The sequence below is a fragment of the Scophthalmus maximus genome, chromosome 18 (assembly GCF_022379125.1).
Source record: "Scophthalmus maximus strain ysfricsl-2021 chromosome 18, ASM2237912v1, whole genome shotgun sequence".
In the NCBI taxonomy this organism is placed as follows: Eukaryota; Metazoa; Chordata; class Actinopteri; order Pleuronectiformes; family Scophthalmidae; genus Scophthalmus; species Scophthalmus maximus.
In genome coordinates this window covers 3,915,316-3,939,134 of record NC_061532.1, presented here as the reverse complement: position 1 = coordinate 3,939,134, position 23,819 = coordinate 3,915,316, and the positions used below count along the sequence as shown (strand labels likewise).

Sequence of the window (23,819 nt, the reverse complement as noted above, 5' to 3'; positions counted from 1 at the left end):
CTGTCCAGGGTGCAGAGAAAGTGTATGACGTCATGGTGTGGCTTGGCTTACGGAGCCGGGACTCAAGTTCAGTCATCGCCTTTGCATGTTCTCATTTTTTGTTCTGTTATGTTATTAATGACTGTGAATCAGGTGTCTCGGTGTCTAATTCATTGAGCCCACAACTACATAACATCTAACATGTAACAACTGTCATATAACTACAACATTATCCACAATCACCATCCATAGCATCCGTTTTGGAAACTATATCGTTAGGCCGTCTTCGTCTCATGCGCCTATATGTGTCCGTGAGACACGCCTGTCAGATCCCTCCTTCTCACGGCTGCTGCTCTGTCTTCACTAGAAGATAAAAAGAAATGGTAAAAGGCCACTCCCTGACCGTTCCGTGTGAAACACAGAACTCCCTCCTTCAGACTTTCCAGCCCCCCGTGAAACCATAAAAGGATAAAGCTATGGATAATGGTTGGAAGGATCTTACATTATCCCATTAAACCTTATTTTTGGAGCAAGACAATCCTCAGCATGGGATAGTCCGAGCCCGGTTTATCCTCGTTTGGTCTTGTTGGACCCCCATGTGGAATCGGGCTCTCTATCTACTGACCAGAACCTGAAGATTGTCACACAAACCTTGGCATGCTGCTGCAGATGTTCTCATGTCAGCTGTAAGAAGCCTGCACGTGGGCCAACCAGCAGCTCTTTGTCGATGTCTGCAGTTTAAAGGTGAACGCCTCGTGTAGCAGGGCCCAACACCGGTGACCTGACAAAGATGGTGTTAATTACCTCACCGTCGCTCGGGGGAAAAAACACTAGTTAAAGATGTAGGGCCGGAAACTGCTGACACGTGCCGATGTGGTTAATGGTTAGCTTTGAGAACAAAATCCTCCCTGCCTCATTATTATTAATTTCCATTTTCTTTTTTTTTTCCCTCAAAAGCCCCAGTTTTATCAGAGCGTTTCCTAAATTAAATATTAGTTCGCGATAGAAGAGGAGGCAGGCGGGGGCGACGAGATGTGTGTGTGAGGACGGTGCGGGTAACTCCAGCTAACTCCGGCTAGTAATATCATTTAAAGTATGTGCTTCGCTGGTAGAAATAATAATTGAATAACCCTTTTTTGGAAATCTTTCCTCGTGGCTGCCGCAGTGTTTGTGTTTCTCAATAAAAAAGATCCATCTCTTGTCCTGACCGAGGGATAACTGCATCTAACTGCATCACACAAAGGTAATTCGATCGATGTCCAATCGTTTCCCAGGATGTGCGGACGTGTCTGTGATGCAGTCAAAAGTTGGTCCTCTGCGCTCATCACCGAAGGCCCAGGGAGGACTGCACTGAACCTTTTTTTTTTTGTTGCAGTGGGTCACTTCATACCATCTCACCCGGGTCCCGGCAGTTCATGTCAATTCGTGGGGAACCCCGAAAAACGCCTATAGCTCTTCTCCAACCTCTTTTCAGTTATAATCTTTGGCCTAGTTTGGCCCTCTGAGCTACATTTGAACTTTTGAGTTGTGTACTGTTACACAAACATGTCATGCAAATTGTCGTTGCCGAATGTTTTTACAGTAGTCAAAAGGCATAGAGAATCTTTAACTGCAATTTTTTAACATCCGAGAAATCCATCCACATTTGAACATAATGACAGACTTTTAGAGGGTGGAAATTTGTACAGTAAGTAGAATAAATATTCCGTTTACAGTATGGCCTCAGAGTAGAAAGACTGTATAGTATCAATGTACACACACTTACCTCCATTTTAGTGAACCAGTACCATTTTAGCCAACCACTACCTTATTGAGCATCTACATACAATTTGCAATCGTGAATCAAGTTACCATCGTCTTAGAAACGTTTGCATTGTGTCTTCTTTCATTGTCATGTCTATTTTCAGCTCCGTGGTGAAATTGACAGATTCGAATGTGTCAGGGTCACGTCAGCGTCCTCACCTCGGTCCGCCCCGCGCGGCCATCACAGCGGCGCCGTGCACAGAGAGAAGCGCAGAGCAGGACGCCAGCGCAACGCACACTGTGATTCGACCCTTTTTTTTATTTTTTTTTTATGTCTAATTTGTCAAATAAAAAAATCCCCTACACTCAGGCGCTGACGGGCGCAATACTGCACATGATGCCATGGTTACAACATCATCTTACATAACTGTACAGGAAGGAGATCGCCTCCTGAAAGTGACCCAAGTTCACAATGAAGCTGTGTGTGTGTGTGTGTGTGTGTGTGTGTGGCAAAGTTTGTGTGTGTGTGTGTGTGTGTGTGGCAAAGTTAGGTTGTTTAGTTGGTGGAGTTCAGATGACCCACATGTCTCGGTTTGAAGTCCAGAACTTCTGCTGTCAGCCTTTTTTCATTCTTTTTTTTAAGCAGCCTCTCCTCTTCCCTACGCTCAGTAGCCACCTCCCTCTCTCTCTCATTAGCAGATTCCCCCTGGTGCCTGCAGAGGCTTGTTGTTGGTGCTCAGAGTATTGATTGTGGGATCGGTTCAACGCCACATCCCCAGCCCAGATTCCGCGGCCCGCTTTGCCCTTCTCTGCAGCCGGCAGGCAGACGCGAGCTCTCTGTCTCCGTTGAAAGGGCAGAAAATTCCCCAGAAAAACACCAGACGGTGGGAGGAGCTCCGGACGAGGGCAGGCCTTGTCTTGTTTTCACTCGGTACTGAATTCATAGGTTTAATTTCAAGATATTGTTAGGGTTTTTTATTATTATAATTTACCACCAATACAGTTAATCAGCTCACTTTGAATTTGCTTTGTAAACAATGATCTTGAATTGTATTTGGAAGAGACTGCTTATACCAGCTCCCCCTCAGCTGGTATAATTTGATCTTGGCTGGTGTCCCAGGTGGAAGAGACTGAGCGGGTCAGTGCTTCGACAGGAAGTTTGGTAAATTAGATGACTACCGTCGCTCTGATGATTTGTTTCTTTCTCCTCATTGCGCAGCCTGACTGCTGGACTACTGCGTTTACTTCCTCCTGTGTTGGCCACCTTGCAACCTGCACCTATAGTCTAGAATTGTAACTACTGTTTTGTTTTTGTCCTCCAATGAATCAACCGTCTTCCTGTGCTAAACTGACCTGTAGCTGGAAATTAAGCATACGGGCATTAGAATAATATTGATCCCCTTAACTTACTCTGTACAAGAAAGCCAATTGGACCAAGTGCTTTGATTCATTGTTTTTGCTTTTGTTCCAAACCTGGAAAACGGCCTCAGCATGTGAACGCCCCCACGCTGTCTGCTGAAAAAACGACAACGACATTGTCACTCTCTACCTCCGCGATATATAGTCCCGCAAGTTTATTGGCCCTTTTTCTTCTTTTATCTGTCGGAGCAGAGAACCGTTTGCCCTCATTGCGGATGTCATTGTATTTTCTATTTTGTCATTGTATCCTACTAATGGATTTATTAGGCTTATGATTGAGACGTAACCTCATATCGATGTTAAGGATAGCCGTTTACAAAGCAATGATCTATTGTGTCTTTTTGTTTCATTCATTGTAGAGAGCCACGCAATCAACTCCTTTGCATCATCATTTCAGCCTGTTCAACTTGACATCGTTCATCAAACCATCAGTTAACTGCAAAAGAAATGAATTCCTGTCTGGGACTCGTGTCCGATCCACACACACACACACACCATTAAGTCGGTCACAGACATTGAAATATTTTTCATCGTGTCCTTAAAATACAATTTTACGTACGTCGATAGGCTACTATGTTTTATTTATTATTTATATTTATTAAAATAAGGTCCTACGGTCAAATGAGCTCAATTGTGATGATCTCAGCAATACGCACGTGGTTAAGGTGGTGGAATAATGGCGGACAAAGGAAACAACAGTGACTGTTGCTTACACGCAGGAAGCGAAGTCTTGCATTTTGTCGACCCACCCATCCACCCCGCCCTCCTCTGAACACAGACTCTATGAACAAAGTCACCTGACCTCTCCCTCTGCTCCCATCATAATTACCCCAAGTGCTCCACTTACAATAAAACATAACTATGGGTCATTATAAGATGCTCGCAAAGGCGATCTGCGGGGCATGTTTTTATTTTAGTTTTTAGTTTACTTTAACTGGGGGACAGTCTCAAATTTCATCAGTCCACCTTTGCCAGTGCAAATAGCATGACATATGTTTTCAGATACCTCAGGCGGGATGATAACAACATGGGGCAGAGCACTGCAGTTTGAGCAAGGGTGCCTCACGACAGGAAGCACCCTTGCTCATTAAAGATCATTAATTCAGGTTTTTGCTGCTCCGGTCATTAAAACCAAGCCCCAAGGGAAATGTTTTTTTCAGAGCATTAATGCAGATGTTGAGCGAACACGAAAAGAAACTATTTATGAACAAAAAAAACAGTGCGAAGGTCACATACACTACCGCGGAGCCTGGAAATAAGAACAATAGAAAAATGATGTCTCAAAATAGCACGTTGCCTCGTTCTGATACATATTTGTTAAAGCAGTTTTTGAAAGAAATGATGTCAGTGTGTCAATATGAATCTTTTATACAAAGAGCAAAATAAATATAAATATACAACTAATTATATTTTACATGGTCTCTTATTATATAAAATGTTTTGTGTCATTAAGTCGGTAAAAACCTCACCTGCACCCACTTTTTGGCCAGTAGATGGCAGTTGTGCTTTGTGCTCTCGGTGACCGACTGTAGTCCTTGCAAGGTCAGTCCAGACAGCAGACTGCAACGCAGTCATCACCGTGTTGGCAAATATTACAAATACTCGGCCCCTGAATCATCATAGTCTTTGTGCAGCATGTGTGACACGGTTGCATGATACTGACATGCTGCTAATGTTGTGCTGACACATAGTACATAAGCGATGGTATACCAAATGTTAATTATTATACAGTTGAATTTTAATTACATATTTTGCCATTGGACCATAATAGTATGGCGTAATGCAATCCATGTGCCTGGTGCTAGAGAGTTACAGCATGTGGACATGCATGATGCCACAAGTATGGAGATTCCAGCTTTGTGAGCCGTGGAAAACAAATTGCCACCTGGAGACAGAAGAGAAAACATTACTTGAATCATGATGCATACACGGCGTCAGCAAGGGGACAATGCTGCAGCCACGAGGTTGTAATCTCTGCATTTCTTGTGAAACGCTGTTTTTCTCACGGATGCATTTCATCACCTGAAGTCCTAGTGAGAGGTACAGCTCCAGTTGCAGAGGGTGTCTGTCAGGAGGTGTCCTTCAAAATATAAATGCAGTAGCACCCAGAAGGCATGTATGGAGAGGAAGAGTGATATAATGCTGCGTTCCAGTTCAGCGCGGAACTCGGAACATTCCGACTCGCAGGGGCGTTCCATTTGCAATTTCCGACTCAGGGGTCGTAATTCCGAGTTCCGAGATCATACTGGAACGGTAAACCCGACTTCCGACTTCCGAGGGGTAAACTGGAACGCAGTATAAGCATTTACTTATAAAAGAGGTCCTTTGCCGGACCTGTTTGGACAGCACAGCACTGAGGCGTCTACTGTGTCACCTGCCGGCACACCCGGCCCGGCATGGGCACAGGACGGCTGACACAACGCCCGCCCCTCCCAGCGTTCGTGACCCAGTTGTCGTAAAGACTAATAGGTCTTTTAAAGACCACGCATGAGTGCGTATTGATCGCTAAGCTAACGAGCTTACACTTTGATTTGTTCATCTCCTCGTGCCACGTAGAACTACGTAGTTTGAGTTAGTGATGAAACAGTGAACTCAAAATTGATTCAGTTGCACTGCTCATGGCCATTTGCTTCAAGGAAGATACTAGAACTTTTTCACATTTCACACGCAATTTATAAAATGCAGACGTTTATTATAGTGTCAGCGTGTTAATATATACCCCACTGCACTGTGCTGCACTCTGATATACCAGTAACACACTAAATAGAGGAACTATTTAGCTTTTTTATCAGTACAGTCAAAAAGTAATAAATGTAGGTGGGTTTTTCTGACTAAAGCATTTTATCATTATAAGAATAAACAAAAAATGAACAAATAATTTATGTTGAGGGATAAAAATAAAATTCAATAAATGTATATCAAACACATAAATGTCCAGGGTTCTACAAACGCATCACCACACCATGGCCTTTTTACAGACGGACTCTTCTTCAGGGAAGATAATATCCTCACAGTCGCTGGGATTACTGCAGGGATAGATTGCAATCACTTGGATTGCCCAAGTGAATGTCTGGACCTAAAAAATGCCTATAACTGAAACATCCTGTGGGATAAACCGAACTAGTGGTCATCAAGTGTTCAGAAAAGCGTGACAGCAAGGAGCAAATAACCTCCTGTAATTAACCGTATAGCTCAGTGCCCCCATGCGACACATAACGTTCGATTCAGCATCAGGATTAGTATCGGTGCTCAGGTGCAACGTTCGCAAGCAAGTCAACCGGGGGAGGTCTCCTCGTACCCTGTGCAGATCCCCAAAGAGGTCACCGATTATCATTGAGACGAGGTTTATTTAGATGTATCTACCCTGCTGAAATTTACTTGCAGTGTTATGCATGGCCAAAGTACGGCCGTCAGGCTGTAACACCCCCGAAACAATGAATCCTGAGTGTTGCCTCACCTCGCTTTGGTCATTGGTCTGATTACCCACAAGAAGCTGCACACAGCAAACGACCGCATCTCAACAGAAACACAATGTACTGGATCTCTTAAATGCCGCTTTGAGACGTGATATTTTACAGCTGGCTGGCCTCAGTATTATTTATAAACCCACTGCAAGGGCGATGGTGGAATCAACTCTCGTACGCCTCGTGTTTCACTCAAGCCCCATATGTGCCCGCATACCTTCAAAACGAAGTTCGCAGATTGAATCTTGAACATCTGCAGCTTTCTTCGGATTGAGTTACTTTGTCTTATTGCCTCTTATGAGTTTTCTCGCGGGCCTCCAACGCCACAGCATCCAGCACGTGTAAAGCTGCCACTAGCGTCAAACGTGTGAACAGTGTGTACATGTAGGTGAGAAAAGTGTGCACACCTTGTGCGGTGGTGATTATAGTGTTCTGTTCCAGCGGTTGTCAAACACTGACGCTTTGTCAAAAACCTGCATCTCATCGATAAAAAACGCAAGATTCTCTTTCCCGTCTGTTGAGTGACACGCAGGGTTTTCGACTGACTCCACTGTTGACCCACTCACGGCAATGTCATGGAAAGAAAATCATTTTTTGGCAGAAAATCAGCATCATATGTCTCAGCTCATGTCACAGTTCAAAGTCTTCAATATTATGGTTGGTAGATTGACTATTGCCCAATGAACTCCAATGTAAATTTACATTGGAGTCAACAAGGCCGGAGCTGTTGCCGTGGAATGAGTTAATATTGGAGTCAACTGAAATTCCTTTGTGTTACTACACAGACACCAAGGAGCATATTGCACATATAAGTTGGGGTTTCCATCAAAACATATGACCAAGTTAGTTTTTTTAAATCTCCCAAAAAATGTATGCCTGTGTCCATCCATTACTTTTATACAAACATTAGGAGAAGGGTCCTTTGCAAGCTGCAGCGAGCTAAGAGTGTCCTATAACACCGACTTGCTTATAGACATCCTGTTACTGTACATCAGCTGATTTCGCCTCCTGTGTGCCGTATGCTTTGTCCTTGAAACAAGGACTTTCTTGTTTATGTGCATTAGCAGGTAAGTTAATCATGTGTCCAATGTTGGTAGGGAACACATTGAGACAACATGTAAATATGCAGAGAATGCAAACATGTAAAATGTAGCAAGGGTTACCATGTCAACGATGGGAAGGCGTGGTGGTGGTGGTGTTGAGATAGGGCAACAAGGTTCGAAGATGAGCATGCTCAGAGTCTGTCTGCCGTCACATTGTTGTTGGTTTCACCACATTTCTCATACAATGAATGTATGGGTACAATCTGTGGTGTAGTAGAACAAAGAGGATGCGTATCAGAGAATAATGTGGGGTGACTTTGTAGAAGTACAAGGAAACGCTGCACATGGGCAGGAACAATCTTACCACCCCCACTTCATCTATATATTTAGAGTGCTGCAAGAATAAGCATAGCACTTGTTTCTTTCAGAGAGATGTGGGTTACTCTCTCGTTTCGATTGATTCAAATTGTACATCATGTTCTCTTTTAGTTCCTGCATGCTGTCATTTTTAGCCCATTTAGCCCACCAGTTACAACAGTTAACCGATATTGTCGAGGGTGGCCCGGCAATCCTGCTGCTCTGAATGAATGCAGTGGGAACACAGCCATACAGAGAAACTCCCAAAGCCTTCACAAAGATATCTGCCGTTTTCTTGGCAAGAACCTAGATGATTAGGTTTGCCAGAGATATATGAAGTAAGCCAACGGGCGATCTATTACTTTTTGGCAGTTTTATAGCCGTAGTCTAAGGATTTAATCAGGCCAAATTACGGCATTGGCCCACCTGCAAGACATTTTAGTAAGAATGAAGCTTGACTAGTAAGTTTGAAGTCCATTAATCGTGTATTTTAGCCTGCCCTTCCATTAGTCCAGTTTAGCCTGCCATATGGGTTCTGAAGGCTGCTGCAACATGTTATATTGTCATGGAGGAAATAAATGAATGACGACGACGACAGACAAGTTCATGGCGCCTCCCAACGTCTTTACTGGAGAAATGAACAAGGGAGAAAAATCTGTCAAACAGCCAAGAATTACAGCTGTCACAGATGATGTGCTCCAAATCCTCTGGGAAATGCGAACTGTCAGAGAAAATTATTTTGACTGCCTCGAGAGTCTGACAGTAGAGAGTGTGTGAGTCGGTGACTGACTGACACGATACACAAATGTGTGTTTTACATATTACCATATTTCATGTGTTATGAGAAAATACTACTGTGACTAAAGTACTCTCTTCTCCTTGGATTCATTTTATCTCGGGCAAACTCTCCATCACAACAGCACATTATTTATTACAAAAATGAGGATTCTTTCAGGTGTATCAGCGTATGCAAAAATGTCAACAGACTAGAGCATGCAGAGAGATGTCTGTGGTGATGATTCCCCAATGTCTGTGAAAAAGTGTTGCCGCCTTTACTGACGACATAGCGGATTGAAATGCTCGTTCATCGGAGGCAGCCATCTTGGTTGTTTGCAAAAGTCGCTTCTCTCTGCATCATGGTTTAAACCCCGCCCTTTATCTGATTAACGGCTGTGATTGGACCAGCAAGATTTCTGCGGATTGGGAATCACTTTCCAATGGAGGGGATCCAGACGTATTCTGGCAGAGCAAATGAAATGAGCTCCCAGAATTCGTCCGGGTCCCAGGCTAGAGACGTTCTATTTCAATTTGCAGGAAATATCAGGAACTCACATCCTGGTATTTTGTACAGGTATTAATCTGCTCAGAATGTTATTAGATATATATACAGTATTTAAAGTATTCTTTGAAAATTGCAATTTAAATACATTTTCCTCTTCAAATGAGGCCTTTTCTTTTCAGAACTCCATCAAATACCCTGTTTTTATTTTATTAGTGAATGAACTGTCTATCATTGGAACTTTGAATGTTCAGAATGTTCACAGGCATGTATCCTGTGAGCTGCATGCAAACACAGACTACAGTGTTTGACTGTGACCGTGCCACAGCCGGCAGGACTGTGCTAAACCACACAGCGCTGCGATCCCTGACCCAGGCACGCTCGTCTCGTCATTCTGACTTGTAGCTCAGTGTGATACATCTGACACGTCGTTTCTTAGTCTGTCAGCAGTTGAACAGGTTGCGGTACACATTATGTAACAACAGTGTACTGTTGCCGTGGCCTGGAAAAAAAAAAGTTACTGTCGCACTCTTATAATTAAAGTATACGCACAAGATCTTTTTATCACATTAATACTATGTAACTTTTTAAAGAGGACAATCTAACAGGCATCCAGCAGTGTATGAATGGGTGTGCGAATGGGTAAATGTGAGTTATACTGTAAAGTGCTTTGGGTGTTCAATAAGAATAGAAAAGCGCTATATAGATACAATCCATTCAGCATCACTTGCAGCCACAATGGCTGCCGTTTAGCAAAAGTTAAATTGGCTAATTTTCAAAGCTGTTGCACTCAATATTAAGTAATGACTCCAGTTTGACCTTTTGACGTCTCTCAGCTTACTTTTTGGTTTAAAAGTTTAGTGAAATGTTTTAGTTCCAGCATCAGGAGGCAGCTACCACTGTGTGTGTGTGTGTATATATATATATCTGCTAAAACTCTGTAAAAACTGACTGTACCTGCCCAGTACACAGCAGACAGTCGAGTCTAGTGACTAGCTGGTGAACAGCTTGTCACTGTCAGTTGAGCATGTGGCAGCCAGAAAGATTATTTATCTGACATCCTTGTCACGCTACCTCATGTGTTGGAAAGATGTACACTGTATTGTAGACCTACCTGTGATTTTTGTACTCAACAATAAACATTGAAATTAGAGTAATTTCTTGAACAGCAATTTCTCCCCTCTCAGGAAATAGATTTCTTTCCTTTCAATCCAAGTGGTTTATAAATATGTAAAACTGAATGGAACAGTGACAACATAAGTATTGCCAGCAAAACTTACGGACGTTAAAGGATGGTCCTTTAATCTATGATAATGTTTTTTTTTTGTGTAATTCAAAATATGTAAAGTTATTATAGCTGTAAAATAGAGTAAACGTAGTGAAGTAAAAAGTACTATTTTGCCCAGTGGAGTAGAGGTATAACTAAGTTACAAATTACACATACTCAACAGCCAATTACAAGTACCTGAAACTTATACTTGAGTACAGTAGTTGAGTAAATGTACTCTGATCGCTGAATCCAGACAAAGTTGAGTAGAACCATGTGGCAAGCAAATTCAAGTGAAGCCATAAGCCATCTACATAACAACTGTCAAATGACTGCAGAAATGACAAAGAGTAAAAGAAAAAATAATTGTGTAACTGTTGCTGTCCTTATTTGAGGACTGGGGGCTGGAATGTGACTAGCCATCCATCCATCCATCCATTCATTATCTAGAGCCTGTATCCAAGTGTTAAGGGCTTCTGAATGACTGGACTCAAAGCACAGAACTGAGAAACTGACAAGGTTTGAAAGTCGCAGGCGACTGGAAGAGCAGGGCAGGCTGACGGCAGAACAAACTGCGATTCCAAGCAGGTAAATTGTAACAGTTGGGTGATGAACCTGAAGCTCAGGCAAACAGAGCGTGAGACTGGAACAACCAGGCAGACTGGAAAACTAGTGGGCAAAAAGTTAAGTGTGGCTGTGACGTTTGTGCCACAGGAGGAGACTGGGGGGAAGACCTGAGCTTAACGTACTGCAGCTGACGAATGGTTTATGGTAGTTTCGGTGTGCAGGGGAATTTGCAGGAGCGAGTGTCCAGAAGCAGTGGACACTGGTCTTACAAACGAAAGGGACGGGAACTAATTAAATCAGTTTTTAAAAAATCAGGTCCTTCAAGGTCTGAAGATGTTGGTTCTGACCTGTCGTCTCACACCACAGTTCAAGTGGCACTTTAAGCGAGACAGTCCCAGTGAGGCTATTCAGGTTAAATAAATGGATTCAATAATAAGGTGGACGTTTGCAGTCGGTAACATGAACTGAATGAATTGCAAGCCAAGCCCCGGGGAGAAGTGAACATTCTCAGTTGGCCGTCGCTGGACGGATAAAAGTTTTAAAAACTGAATTGAGAAAATGTAAAAATGTCCAATTTAATTCCAAAAAAGAGAAAAAGCTTTGCTAGATCCTTTTTCCAGGTCAAGGCGAAGGAGATCTGGCCTCCAAACATCCCTGGGAGTGTCCCAGTTCCACTGTGGAGCTGAGAAGATATTCGGTGGACAGAAACAATACACACACATACACAAACCACCAGATTTATTTTTATTTTTTGGCAGATACGTGTGAGTCAGACAAATAATAAAGAATTCATGTGTGGTGTGTTTCATCTATATTCTTTAAATACTTTACTCTGCACTTTTATATCATTATATCACATTGAAACATAATTTACATTATAAAATTGAATCTGTTTTAACCTTACAAAGCCCATTTTGCTGACAAAAGTGACTACAAGAGGGAAATCTAATTGAATCCCTGTCGGTTTGCTATTGTCTCTCCTCTGTGCCATGCATTTAGAAGTCTCACCAAGTCCAGACCCCTCCTGTGAACACTCCACCACCAGACATTTCCCTTGTTAGAAAGAAAAGAAATGAATCCTCAGTTAATGATGCATCTGAGACAGGAAGAGACTTGTACACCTTGTGCCTTGTTTAACTGGAACAAATGATTAATTGATAGTGAGACATAAGCAGCAAATATGTAATTCTGTTCACCATTTGGGGATTCTCTACAATAGAAAAAAGAATTCAATGTAAGCAACATAATGGGATTTTTGTTGCTGTTGTTTTGTTAATTATTTGACCTCTTGCCACATTTAAGGTTAATGTGCAAGGTCAGTATCCACTGACCTGACAAGAATTCAACTCAAACTTTTTATTGGGATCTACACCACCCCGCACAGTTTCATAATGAACCAAAAATATTTTTACACAAAGAGTTTCACATCCATTGATTTATTTGTGGCCAACACAATGTCGAACCTTTGAAAGCACCCCTGATGATGCAATACAAACACGGCGATGCATTTTGAAAGAGCAACGGCCAGTGGAGAAACTCCAACACACGGGTATATTCTTCATACCGGTAATGAAGAAGATGACGACAGTGCCAGTGTTTCATCTGAATCTTCAAGTCAATCATCCACCGTCACCGATGAAACCAATGCATTTAACACCAGGACTACATCATTGCCAGGCTCCCATGAAGGTACAAAACCTAAAACTCGACAGACATCACTCCATGATTATGCAGCACCGGTCATAAACCCATCGAGGCAGGGGAAGATATATGAAGAGCTAGCTAAAATGATTGCTGCTGACGTCCAACCTTTCAGAATAATGGAAGACAAAGGCTTCAAGAGATTCAGCAGTGCTCTCAATCCCTCCCACAATTTACCATCAAGGAAGATAGTTTCTAACCCAGACTGTTTCTAACATTTATCAGAGGGAAGCGGCATCAATCAAGGAAAGGGTGTCTAAAGTATCCTTCTGCCTACTTGGCTGCTTTGAATTTATCGAACAGGCACACAGCAGACAACCTAGCGGAGAACCAAATTGGTATTGCAAAAGATTGCAAGGTGGAGGAGAAAGTAGTTTGTTGCATCACAGACAAGGCTGCGAACATTACTAAAGCGATGCAATTGGCAAAATGGGCCCACCTTCATTGCCTGGCGCATACTCTCAATGTGGGTCAATTGGGATGGCCTTAAAGGCCTAAAGACCATCTTTAATGAAGTCAACGAGGCAGTGGAATACTTCCACAGAAGCACTTAGGTGCTGAAAAATTGGAGGTCCACTCAGAGGCAAATGGGAATGGCAGAGTTGCGACCCAAACAAGATTGCATCACAGGATGGAATTCAACGTATGAAATGTTGAAGAGTTTTCTGCGGTGCAAGGATGCCATCATCTCCACCCTGGCTGTTGTGATGAATGCAGCCATAACCCCTTTGTCAAAAGAAGAATGGACCATACTGCCGGAAGTGCACATTGTCCTGAAAACCTTTTCAAGAGGTACCAGAGGAGGTCAGTGCAGAAAGGTACAGTATGTTATTTCATTTTGAAAATTGGTCAGCTGTACACAAAATGACGTGAACACTGTGCTATTTGTATTATGTAATATTAAGATAACAGTGTAGTATTGTACCATCATTGATAATACTAGTTGTCTTACTATGTATAACAATACCTTTTTTTCCCTCAATAGCTATGTGACTGCCTCAAAAGTAATATTGCTGGCCAAGGGACTGCAGAAAGTCACAGCCAACTACCAATGGAGTCCAAAACCACCAGAAGCTTTGAATTTGGTTAAAACTTTGTTTGCACAGAATGGAATACAACCACATCCTTGCATATGTTGACCCAAGATTTTAAAAGGTGACATTCGGGGATGCAAATGAAGCTTTCCAAAGATTGGTATCTGCAGCAGTAAGGGTCACCCTCAGCAGCGAACCCAGCCAGCAAACTGGTCAAGAGGAAGGAGCAGGCAGTTCATCTTCATGAGCGGGCAGCAGGTGCCGTGTCAAAGCTGAATCCAACAGCTGATGGCATCATCGAGGTGTGGTCTTTCCTCGAGGAGCCTCTCTCCGCAAAATCCTCAGACCTTCTCAAGTGGTGGTAAAGTCGGGCCACCGTGTACCCCAGGCTCAACAGGCTCATGAAGGACAGGCTTTGCATTGTGGCCACATCACTCCCATCTGAGAGGATATTCTCCAAAACGGGACAAATTATCTCAGAGCGCAGAAATAACCTTACGCCCTCAAAAATGAGCGTAAATTTGCCATTCGTATTAAGTGGGTGTTGGATAAGTATAGTTCCTGTTCAAAGTGTTGATTAAAGAGTAATGTAGGATATTTGTATTAAATATTTACCTACAAAAAGGATTGGAAAGACTTTTCGGGAACACTCTCTATGAAGCCCATATCTATAGTGCATTATGAAAGCATTCGTAGGGCATTATAATGCATTCATAAAGTTTTATAACGGTCCATCATTGAAATTATATTGGTTTTCTAAATTTGAATCTGTTATTCTAATACATAAGTTATCTTCATATCTTGCTGAACCCAAAAGGAACGATGAGCCGTCCTTTTGAACCAATGTAGAACCCAGTAGGGCCTTTAAATTATTCATAAAATTAAAATAAAAATGTAAAAAAGACCATAACGGAGCCATAAGATCAGGCTCCTTTCAAGGAACCATTATTTCCATCACTAGTCCAGCTACTAATATTGAGTAGTACAGTTGTTGAGTCCAAAACATAATATATTCCAGCTGGTTATCTAACAGAATTCAGTGTTCGTCTCACATCACTTGAAGGTTCCCTTTAAGAGGAGACCCACAATTCTCAGGGCTAAGTGCTCAGCAGCAGCCTGTCGGCACTCTGAGAAGATCCTTTGAAATAAGACTGCATGGAATGCCTCTAATGATGTAATACGTGCCTCCATACAGTAAATATATCTGCCAGTGCATCAACACATTCATGTTTCTCAAGGGACAACACACCCCGTATCTATGTAACTTAATCATGAGACATAAAAAATGGTATACAGCCTTTATCTACTGAGAGTGTTTATTTGCCTAGGTTCCATTAAATCCTAACAAAACAAATCAGCCTAAATTTTTTTTTTTTAAACAGACAGCATGCTTGTAGTATACACAGTCCCTAAGCACACAGTCATGATTCTATAATTTATGCATGATGGATTTCAAAGAGCCAGGCCACAGAAACATGTCTTAATGGTAGTGATTGTGTTTTTAGTCGTTTGACATGTCCATGCATCACAATGTTTTTTCAGACGCATTGGTCCACGTTAAACACTGCAATCTAAAAAATCATGAATACTGATGGGCATGAAATGTTTCCATTTTATAATGTTAAAGAACATTGGAGGGGAAAGATAAATATCTATTTAACATAACTGTATAATGTTCTGGAGCCATCAGAGGAGGTGGAAAAAAGCCGCAGCTCAGAACAAAGCCTAGCTATTACATTGTTCTTTGGCGCTTTCCTATAATAAAGGTTTGATGCAGGTGGAAATTATGGCGATTATCCCCCTCGGCGGAATGGGAGACATTTGCCGCTTCCATGTCAAAGTCATTGTCTGAGGAGGTCGATTGGAGAGTACAAAAGGTTTTGATTATCATGCTCTGCCATCCCCCGTCTCCCATCTTAGCCCCAGCAGCACTCCCCCCCCCCCCCCCCCCCCCCCCCCCCCCCCCACACACACACTATGCTGTTCCAACTTTTCTCTCCATCTCTGCCTCCACATCCCTCTTTTCTTCCACAAAGTGTTCCAATTGTCACTGTCTCTGGCTGTTACTGTCTATTTCCCTCCTGTGGTTTTGAGTTACCCAACCTGAAGAGTGTGTGTCTGACAGAGGCTTTTGGAGGAGGTTGCAGTACAGTAACTGCATATCATAGTGTGAAGCGTAGTGCAGGTGTACTGGAAGTGAGAATATGTACAGTGGCAGCAGACACTGCAGGATAGGTTGTTTATCTCTTGGTAAGTCCTTTTTGTGCAGGACAAAGTAAGTTATTCCAACTATTTTATTATTTCAACCTGCCATGGCCCCATGCACAAAGACAGTTCTTTAATGCAAGGTTTCCCCTATTTTTTGGAAGAACTTGACCGGCCTGCACAGAGCCTTGACATAAAACCCATCCAACACCTCTAGGACGAGCTGGAATGGCGACTGGGAGCCAATCAGTGCTGGACTCTTACTTGTGGTCTTGACGCATGTCTGTGCAGCTCGGTCCCAAAACCTGGTGGACAGTCTGAAACCAGTGGAGTGGAGGCTGGTATAGGTGCAGATTATTGCCCATGGTTTTGGAATGAGATTGTTGGAAGTCATGTATGGGTTTATTGTTCACATGTCCACATACGTTTGGCGTTGTGGTATACTGCTTCTGGGCTTCTTTGCAGCATCAGGCTGGATTCTGGGCTTAATTTGCTGTAATTCAGAGATTACAATTTCAATGAAATCATATTATCTGGAGCTATCCTAATTTTTACATTTTCGCTGTGCTGCCTTCTTGCAGTAATTAATATGATCCTACTGCATGTAATCCTTCACTTTCCAATCAAGCACAGCTTTAACATGGCAAGAATTATGAGACTATGATATTAAAGATCATACAAGATTTTATACATTAATATAGCAGCCAACAACATAAAAATACTGGAGAGTAATGAGCAGAGAAACTGTGTGTGTGTGTGTGTGTGTGTGTGTGTGTGTGTGTGTGTGTGTGCGCGCGCATGTGCGTGTGTGTGTGCCGGCCCTTCCCCACATTTATAAAGGAAGATTGTATCCTTTCGGCTCTGAGACAACTTTCTGGGCACACGAACACTACAAAAACACCAACACCTGCACACCACAGTGCTGCTAAACTAGTAACGGCTACAAATCATTTTCTTTCGACCAAAACATGGAGGTTCAGACACTGACAGGACTCAGGAGCATTAACTGTGGATGAGATGCTACGGATCACTTCAACCAGTCTGCCCGGCACGGCAGCTGGTTGGATTCGATTTTTGTTTTCTCTCCTGTACACAGAGTAACTCTGTGCAGTTGTGCTTCTGGTTGTGTGTTCAGGGGCTGTTCTTACAGGTCTTTGCAGCGCCCACTGTATACGCCCACTGTATAGACAACACTTGGCTGAGAACATAAAGGGAGGCGAGAGGTATGGCCCGACAAAGCTTTTGTTTTGGCCCGTGATTCTAGTGCTAGTGCGACATCTAGTGGCAATGAATATCACACATGAGCTTTAATGTCAGTGTTGAATTTGCAGATAAAGGACAGCACTTGTACTTTGCTTATGGAAAACACAGTGATGATACGCAGCCTTTCTACTCAGGTAATAGGGTTAGGGTTAGAGTTAGAGTTAAATACTGCTGGTTTTGTGCTTTTCCTGCTTTTACTGCAGAAGAGAGTTTCATGCTCCTGTATGGGGTTGGGTTTAAACTCAAAAATACATGGTGGTAAAGCCAAAATTTGTAGAGAGTTAGAAACAGGGCCACACTACAAATGCTAGGCTAGAGCATAAAAATCAGTAGAATAATAGATCATCTGAACCTCGATATGTCAGAGTCCAGGTCATGATCTTCATCAAGGTTTTTCTGGTGTTAGGCATCGCAGAGCAGTTTGCCGTCTTTGAGGCTGCTGAGGCTCTTGTGTTGGAGTTCCGGAGGACTCAAGCATCTCGGGGCGGTCCCAGGAGACAGGGTGGCCTTAGTCTGTCCCATCCACTGCACCAAGGAGCTCAGGTTACAGTCACACTGCCACGGGTTGTCGTGGATGTCCAGCTTCTTCAGGTCTGAGAGGAGTCAGGGAAAGATTGTTACTTAAAATGAATTATGCTGGCATCAGCAAATGATGCAGTCCTTTCTACCTATACAATAATTAATCACTCCTTTGCTCCTGTGAAAATGGGGTGGTGAAAAGGCCACCTGCTAGCATTAGGCCTTACTAAGCATCTGGGTGAACATGTTTCCATCCACTGTCTTCAGGCGGTTTCCACTGAGAGCCAGCTGAGAAAGCTTGGGCATGTTCCCGAACACATCAGGTGGAAGATGATCCAGATTGTTCTTCCTCAGGTAGAGTTCCTGGTTCAATAGTCAGCACATTTATTTATGTTTAGAGGACGAATGTAGACAGAAAGTTTTGTGCAGTGCGACCTAAATGAGAAAATTTGTAACTATAGAGTTTGCTTAGTGGTTGTCAAACTGTTTAACAGAGAAGGTCACCTAATTGTTCTGCACCTTAAAAAGGAATGTAATTACTTTTCCATTGCAGCAGTATAAGAGAAACATATGAGGACTAACCAAGAGAAGAGAATGATTCTATCTCACTTTCTCATCTGTCTGTGTGCGAAAACCCATTCTAAACCATCACAACACACTGTATTACCTGCAACTTATCCAGGCCGTCCAAAGCCAACGGGCTCAGTGAAGACAAAAGGTTGTTATCTAGGACCAGCATCTCCAGAGATTGCAGCGGCCTGAACGCTCCAGGAGGAATGGTCCTCAGACTGGATTGGGGTGGACAATCAAAAAATGTTCATCAACCTCTATGGTAAGACAAGACATTTTTTATCCCTATGTTTGTCCCTATGGTGTTTTTTTAAATGATACAAGAAGTAGTCCCATCTTAAAACCGCAGTGTACCGATGACAATGTTGCATGAACAGATTGTGACAGCCAGGGTTTTACTAGGTCACATATTGAAGGAACCAATCCAGTAAAATGGGGCTTTCCTTATTGTTTCCCCATAGCATACCTCTAATACTTCTTGTTTCTCGGAAGCATTGCATGGTATATCATAGGCGATTTTAGCCAAGGGCTTGTGTTATCTTTTGCTGTTACACTTCTATCGTTGTAAAGAGCAATACATGTCGATGTGTACTATTCTGATACATCAACCTGAAGGCAATCCTATATAATAAGCCTGTATTCTTTGTTCTTCGGAGATGTTTTACATTTTGATCATGTCTGCCTGAATTACTACATTATCACTTGCCCTTGTGTAGCGTACACTAGCAAAACAGGAAAAAATCTAACAAATCTGCTTACTACTATATTTTAGTATAATATAAATAATCTGTTGAAGTGCTCTTTAATCCTAAATAGGGGGAGGGGGGTAAAGTAAAGTGTTACCACATTTTGCCATTTAAAAAGGGCTTTTTAATAAAAAAGAATGTAGATTTGAAAGTAGGAATACAAAGAATGGCTACCACAAGAGTAATGAAGTGAACCCTTCAAGATTCCTTTTTATCATGTACTCCAAAGACTGCTAAGGTCAATGTTTAATATAGGCATTAAATTCTCTTTAAGAGTTAATATAGTTTCTATCTAAAATGTCAAAAATGTTTACCTAGTTTAGATTTTTACTTCCTCGGTTTAAAGCTATGAGGAGCATCATCACTTTCTGACCTGTTCTCTATTGGGGAACACATCATTGACTCTGACCTAACAACGCATGGTTGAGAAATCAAATTCTCATTTAATATACCCGCAGTAGAAAGTCAGTCTGCTTTTTGAATTGTAGTACAGCCACAAGAAAGGACAAGTGTTGTTATGACCTGTTATTATCCAAGTTGAGAAACATGAGCTGTCGGAGGCCAGTGAAGGCCTTGGGAGACATCTTCTGAATGAGATTCATGGAGAGGTCGAGAACTTTGAGGGCTGTGAGAGGCTTGAAGGCGTTAGATGGGAGAAAGGTCAGCGCATTGAGAGGAAGATCAAGATCTGACAGGTTCTTCATGCCGGCAAACATCTCAGCTTTGAGGATGCCAATCTGGTTCTGTCCCAGCATAAGGAAGCGAAGATTCAGGAGGTCCTGACAAGGCAAAGGGACACTGTGGTCAGATTATTGCAATGTCATTGCGGTACATCAAATCTATTGATCTCCCAATCCTTTACCTGGAATCCCCTTGGTGGAAGAGTGGTGATGTGGTTCCTGTAAAGATTGAGAAGCATCAGCTGCCTTGCACCAGAGAAGGCCTGAGGGTGGATGGACTCAATGGCGTTTCGTTCCAAGTGGACACTCTCAATCTTTGGAATTGATCGCAGAGCATCGGCCTCAAGGTCTGTGATACGATTCTCACCTTTGAACACCAGTGTGGAAGTTGGTTACTGATGCACTCATGACCCTCAATCCTCATGTTTACTTAGATGTCAAATCAAATCTTCAACATCAGAACAATCTTGTGGTTAATTTTATTAAAAACAAGGCACCCACCAAGTTTGAGGATCCAAGCATCAGGGGGCAGATCGGAGGGGAAATGAAGAAGACCCTTCTTGTGACAGTTGACCTCTGACTTTTCTGGACTAGATATCTTGGTGCATTTACAGACATCAGGACAGCTCTCCACAGTCTGTGTTGTCCAAAAGATTTCCCAGCACTAACCACACTGAGAACCGCATGTCCCCTGCAGAATGGCGAGGAGAGAGACAGAGAAAAAGATGCAAAGGCAAAAATCGTTTTGATACATCTTATAGATAATAGAGTTAAATTTGTGATTGTGGTATTTTCAAGCAATTACCACCAAATGTACTCCCTTTTCCTGGGAAAAGAATTCTGCAGTAACTTGAGATGTTTAGCATGTATATGCTTGTGTTCCAAATGCATATGTATTGAAATACATAGCCTCATTAATTATCTATCGTTAAATTAATTTGGTTCCTCAGGAAACATTGTTTTTTAAGCATTTTAAATCCGCCATTGTTTGCATCCATGGTAGGGAGGTGAATTCCACTTCCCGGATCTTGGTGTGCCACCACCTGGGCCCACTCATGATAAACTATTCTTTAGCACTACTTAATGTCAAAGTTAATTTTTTTTCTGAAATTTTCTCTTTCTGTTCTGACACAAAGCTGTCATGTTGTCAGGTGTTATGTGGTTACATTCCGATTGGTCAGCAGCTCTTCAAGTGACACTCTTATTAATCTTCCATCTGAATCGTTGAATGCCAATACTTTAGGATGTGGAGCTGAGATAGTAGCCCTCATGCTAAAATTAAAACAATGTATATGGTACTAGATGCACAGATGGACAGCGATAGACACAAGGAACCTTATGTGGTACCCAAATTAGCCATTACTTTAAATGCTTATCACTCAAATCAATGCTTTACATCTTTGCCATCATATTAGCAGGCAAAACAATTTATTTATTAAATTCAATAAATACACTGTGTCAGTTGTAATTAATTGTGGCATGACACGTATTTGTATCTGCAAGAGGATGATGAAATGACAGGAGGATTAAAGTTAAAATATGAATGACAATCTCGAAAACACCACATAGCAGTGAAGAGGATGAATTCTGTTAATTTAGCTCTGTACCTAGCATTATTTATATGAATGCAGGAAACAATTTCTTAATATTTTTTTAACGGGAATTTTTGATGATGCTGCACTTAATTGAAGCTCAATAGAAGTGTGCCAAACAAAACCAATCCTAAATCAAACCCCCAGGATAGCGTGCTGAAATGACTGTATGCAAGAGATTTCCCTCCGCTGCCACTGCATGTATTATAACATCAAGCTCCCCACCATAAAATAGTCATATATGACGACATGACAACACTGATTTATTGAAAGTGGTAAGAGAAAATGTTAAAAACAAGGGGTTAATTGGGTCTGTATGGTTGATAGTGTCCTTTCAAAAATATTTTTCCTGCCTCTAAAACAATGGCGAGAAATCCATTGTCTGAGAAAAGCAGGAACTATTCCCATGAAGAAATATTTCTAAAATGACAGGACGACAGTCAAACCTCAACAGGTATACAGTACATCAATAAAAGGTTATTATATCCACATTATCATCATGGTGACGTGACCCTTTGAAGCAACAAGCAGCTTTTCCCGGATAAAAAAACATGAACTATGTGATTGTCGATTCAAATAATTGGTTCGCGTGTATTTCATTTCTCCCGCTCGACAAACTTGTCAAACAGTGCTCCCTCCTGTCGGGTGCCACTCACCTGAACAAGCTCCCATCACTCCTTCAAATAAAAAGATGCTAGTCCACTTTGTTTTCACTGCTCAATCAGAATGTGTGAAGTTTCCCTTCAGAACTGTCAGAGTTGACGCTGGTGCCACTGGCCTCACCTCCACTGAGCTCTTAAAAAATGATGTTGTCGATACACAGTTTATACTTTTGAAATGAATTTTTAAACTCAGGAGCGCTGCAGACGTCTCAGCTGCGAGTGGGTTCTGAAACGGGTGGATGAAACTATGCGCCGCATGAAGCTTGACATGAAAGCGGTGGCGTGGGAACAGCAGTGGAAGCGGCGTGTGAAACTCCGTGAGCCGCAACTTCTGCAATGTCACAGAGCCCAGAGAAATGTGGCATCCACAGATCATGGCACCGGTCCCTGTTGCACGTCACGCTGCCAAGTCATATTTGACTTCTACTGGCAAGAATTAACATGGTGTTGACGGCTGCTTTAGTTTGAATTTCACATTTCCAAACAATTTTTGGGGTCATATTTAAAAATAGATAGGTGATATTAATCAGTCACTGCATTGCATTTATTCACTGGAATAAAGGATGTAAGTAAGTTGATGTATCCATACAAATATGTCTATATAAGGTAATTTCACTACAAGAACAATTCGATTATCTTGTTCGGAAGTTTGCCTTTTTTTAAAAGGCCGGCGGTACATTGTCAACAGATACATTCAATGGCTCGAATCGGGGATTTCTTATCATTGCGAAGTGCGGATGCAGCTCGGGGCGATTAGTCAACGATGACCGCAGCCATCCAAACGGGACGATGAGGTAGATCACATCAGCGGGGCAAGCTTGCGCCCCTGTCCCGTTGCTCTTAGGAACAGTAAGGCTGGAGACGGAGGCACAGAGGGATGGTCACTTCAATGTTGTCTTACTTTTTTTAAGGCGTCGTAGTCTAGAAGCATCGCCAAGACCATTGGTTAGTACACATCAGAACAAAGCCGTCATCCCCTTTCAAACATCTCCAGATAGTTTGTCAGGGCCGTTTTGCACATTTTTTCCTCTGCGGCAGTTAGTGACACACTGTTATTCCACAGCCATGTGGATGTGGCAGCAGCTGCATGTGGAACTGGGTCAGGATACTAATTCCTTATGAGAGGAGAGAGCAGAGGAACTGCCAAACATGTCACTGTCTGTTACGCAGCGATGGAGAGCGGAGAAAACAAAGAGGTAAACAGGGGGGGGAAAGGAGGAAGAAGCTGGGAGAGAGAAAACAACGATGGAGCAGAAGGGTGGAGATTAGGAGGCAGGGGAGTCGGCAAGAGGGCGTGGGAGGAGGAAGAAGAGGGATCAGCGTGAAAGTAGAAACGGCGGCAGAGCGGCACCGTATAAAAGGACGGAGAGGAAGAGAACAGTGCAAAAGACGGACGGTTTTAAAAGAAGAGAGAATGAATGGGGCCGCGGAAGGAGAGCACGGGCCAGAGTTGTGCAGCAATGATGTCGGGATTAATCGAGACGTGCTGGGGAAGAGAGGCAGCAGATAGACAGCTGTGCTGACTGGACTGATTCAATTGTCGGAGGAGGAGGAGGAGGAAGAGGAGGAGGAAGACGAAAGATCCTTTTCAAACCCAGCCAGCACACGCACACACACACACACACGGGCACACACATAAAGCAGGCAAGCCATCTGGAAGTGTCATTATCGAGCCTTCGCACAGATAGGAAGAGAGACGGAAAAGAGACAGAGACGTGTGTGTGTGTGT

The 23,819-nt window shown here is 42.6% G+C and overlaps 1 protein-coding gene across 1 annotated transcript; it reads right to left on the bottom strand.

The window, feature by feature from the left end:
* Positions 1-15,844: 15,844 nt before the first annotated feature.
* On the bottom strand, positions 15,845-22,513 carry si:dkey-1j5.4 (leucine-rich repeat-containing protein 15). The gene is made up of 7 exons (XM_035616848.2): positions 22,085-22,513; positions 20,338-20,527; positions 20,019-20,203; positions 19,679-19,935; positions 18,508-18,628; positions 18,068-18,203; positions 15,845-17,914 (listed from the first exon to the last, which is right to left on the bottom strand). Exons 3-7 carry the CDS (start codon positions 20,073-20,075, stop codon positions 17,724-17,726), a joined length of 762 nt encoding a protein of 253 aa, XP_035472741.2. The 5' UTR covers positions 20,076-20,203; positions 20,338-20,527; positions 22,085-22,513; the 3' UTR covers positions 15,845-17,723.
* Between the last annotated feature and the right edge of the window lie 1,306 nt (positions 22,514-23,819).

Excerpts from the sequence above, each read along its gene's own strand:
- si:dkey-1j5.4 (XM_035616848.2), bottom strand. The coding sequence starts at position 20,075 with ATGCTTCTCAATCTTTACAGGAACCACATCACCACTCTTCCACCAAGG. Across the intron at positions 18,204-18,507 it reads ACGGCCTGGATAAGTTGCAG|GAACTCTACCTGAGGAAGAA; the intron begins GTAATACAGTGT and ends CTATTGAACCAG. Across the intron at positions 17,915-18,067 it reads CATGTTCACCCAGATGCTTA|ACCTGAAGAAGCTGGACATC; the intron begins GTAAGGCCTAAT and ends GACTCCTCTCAG.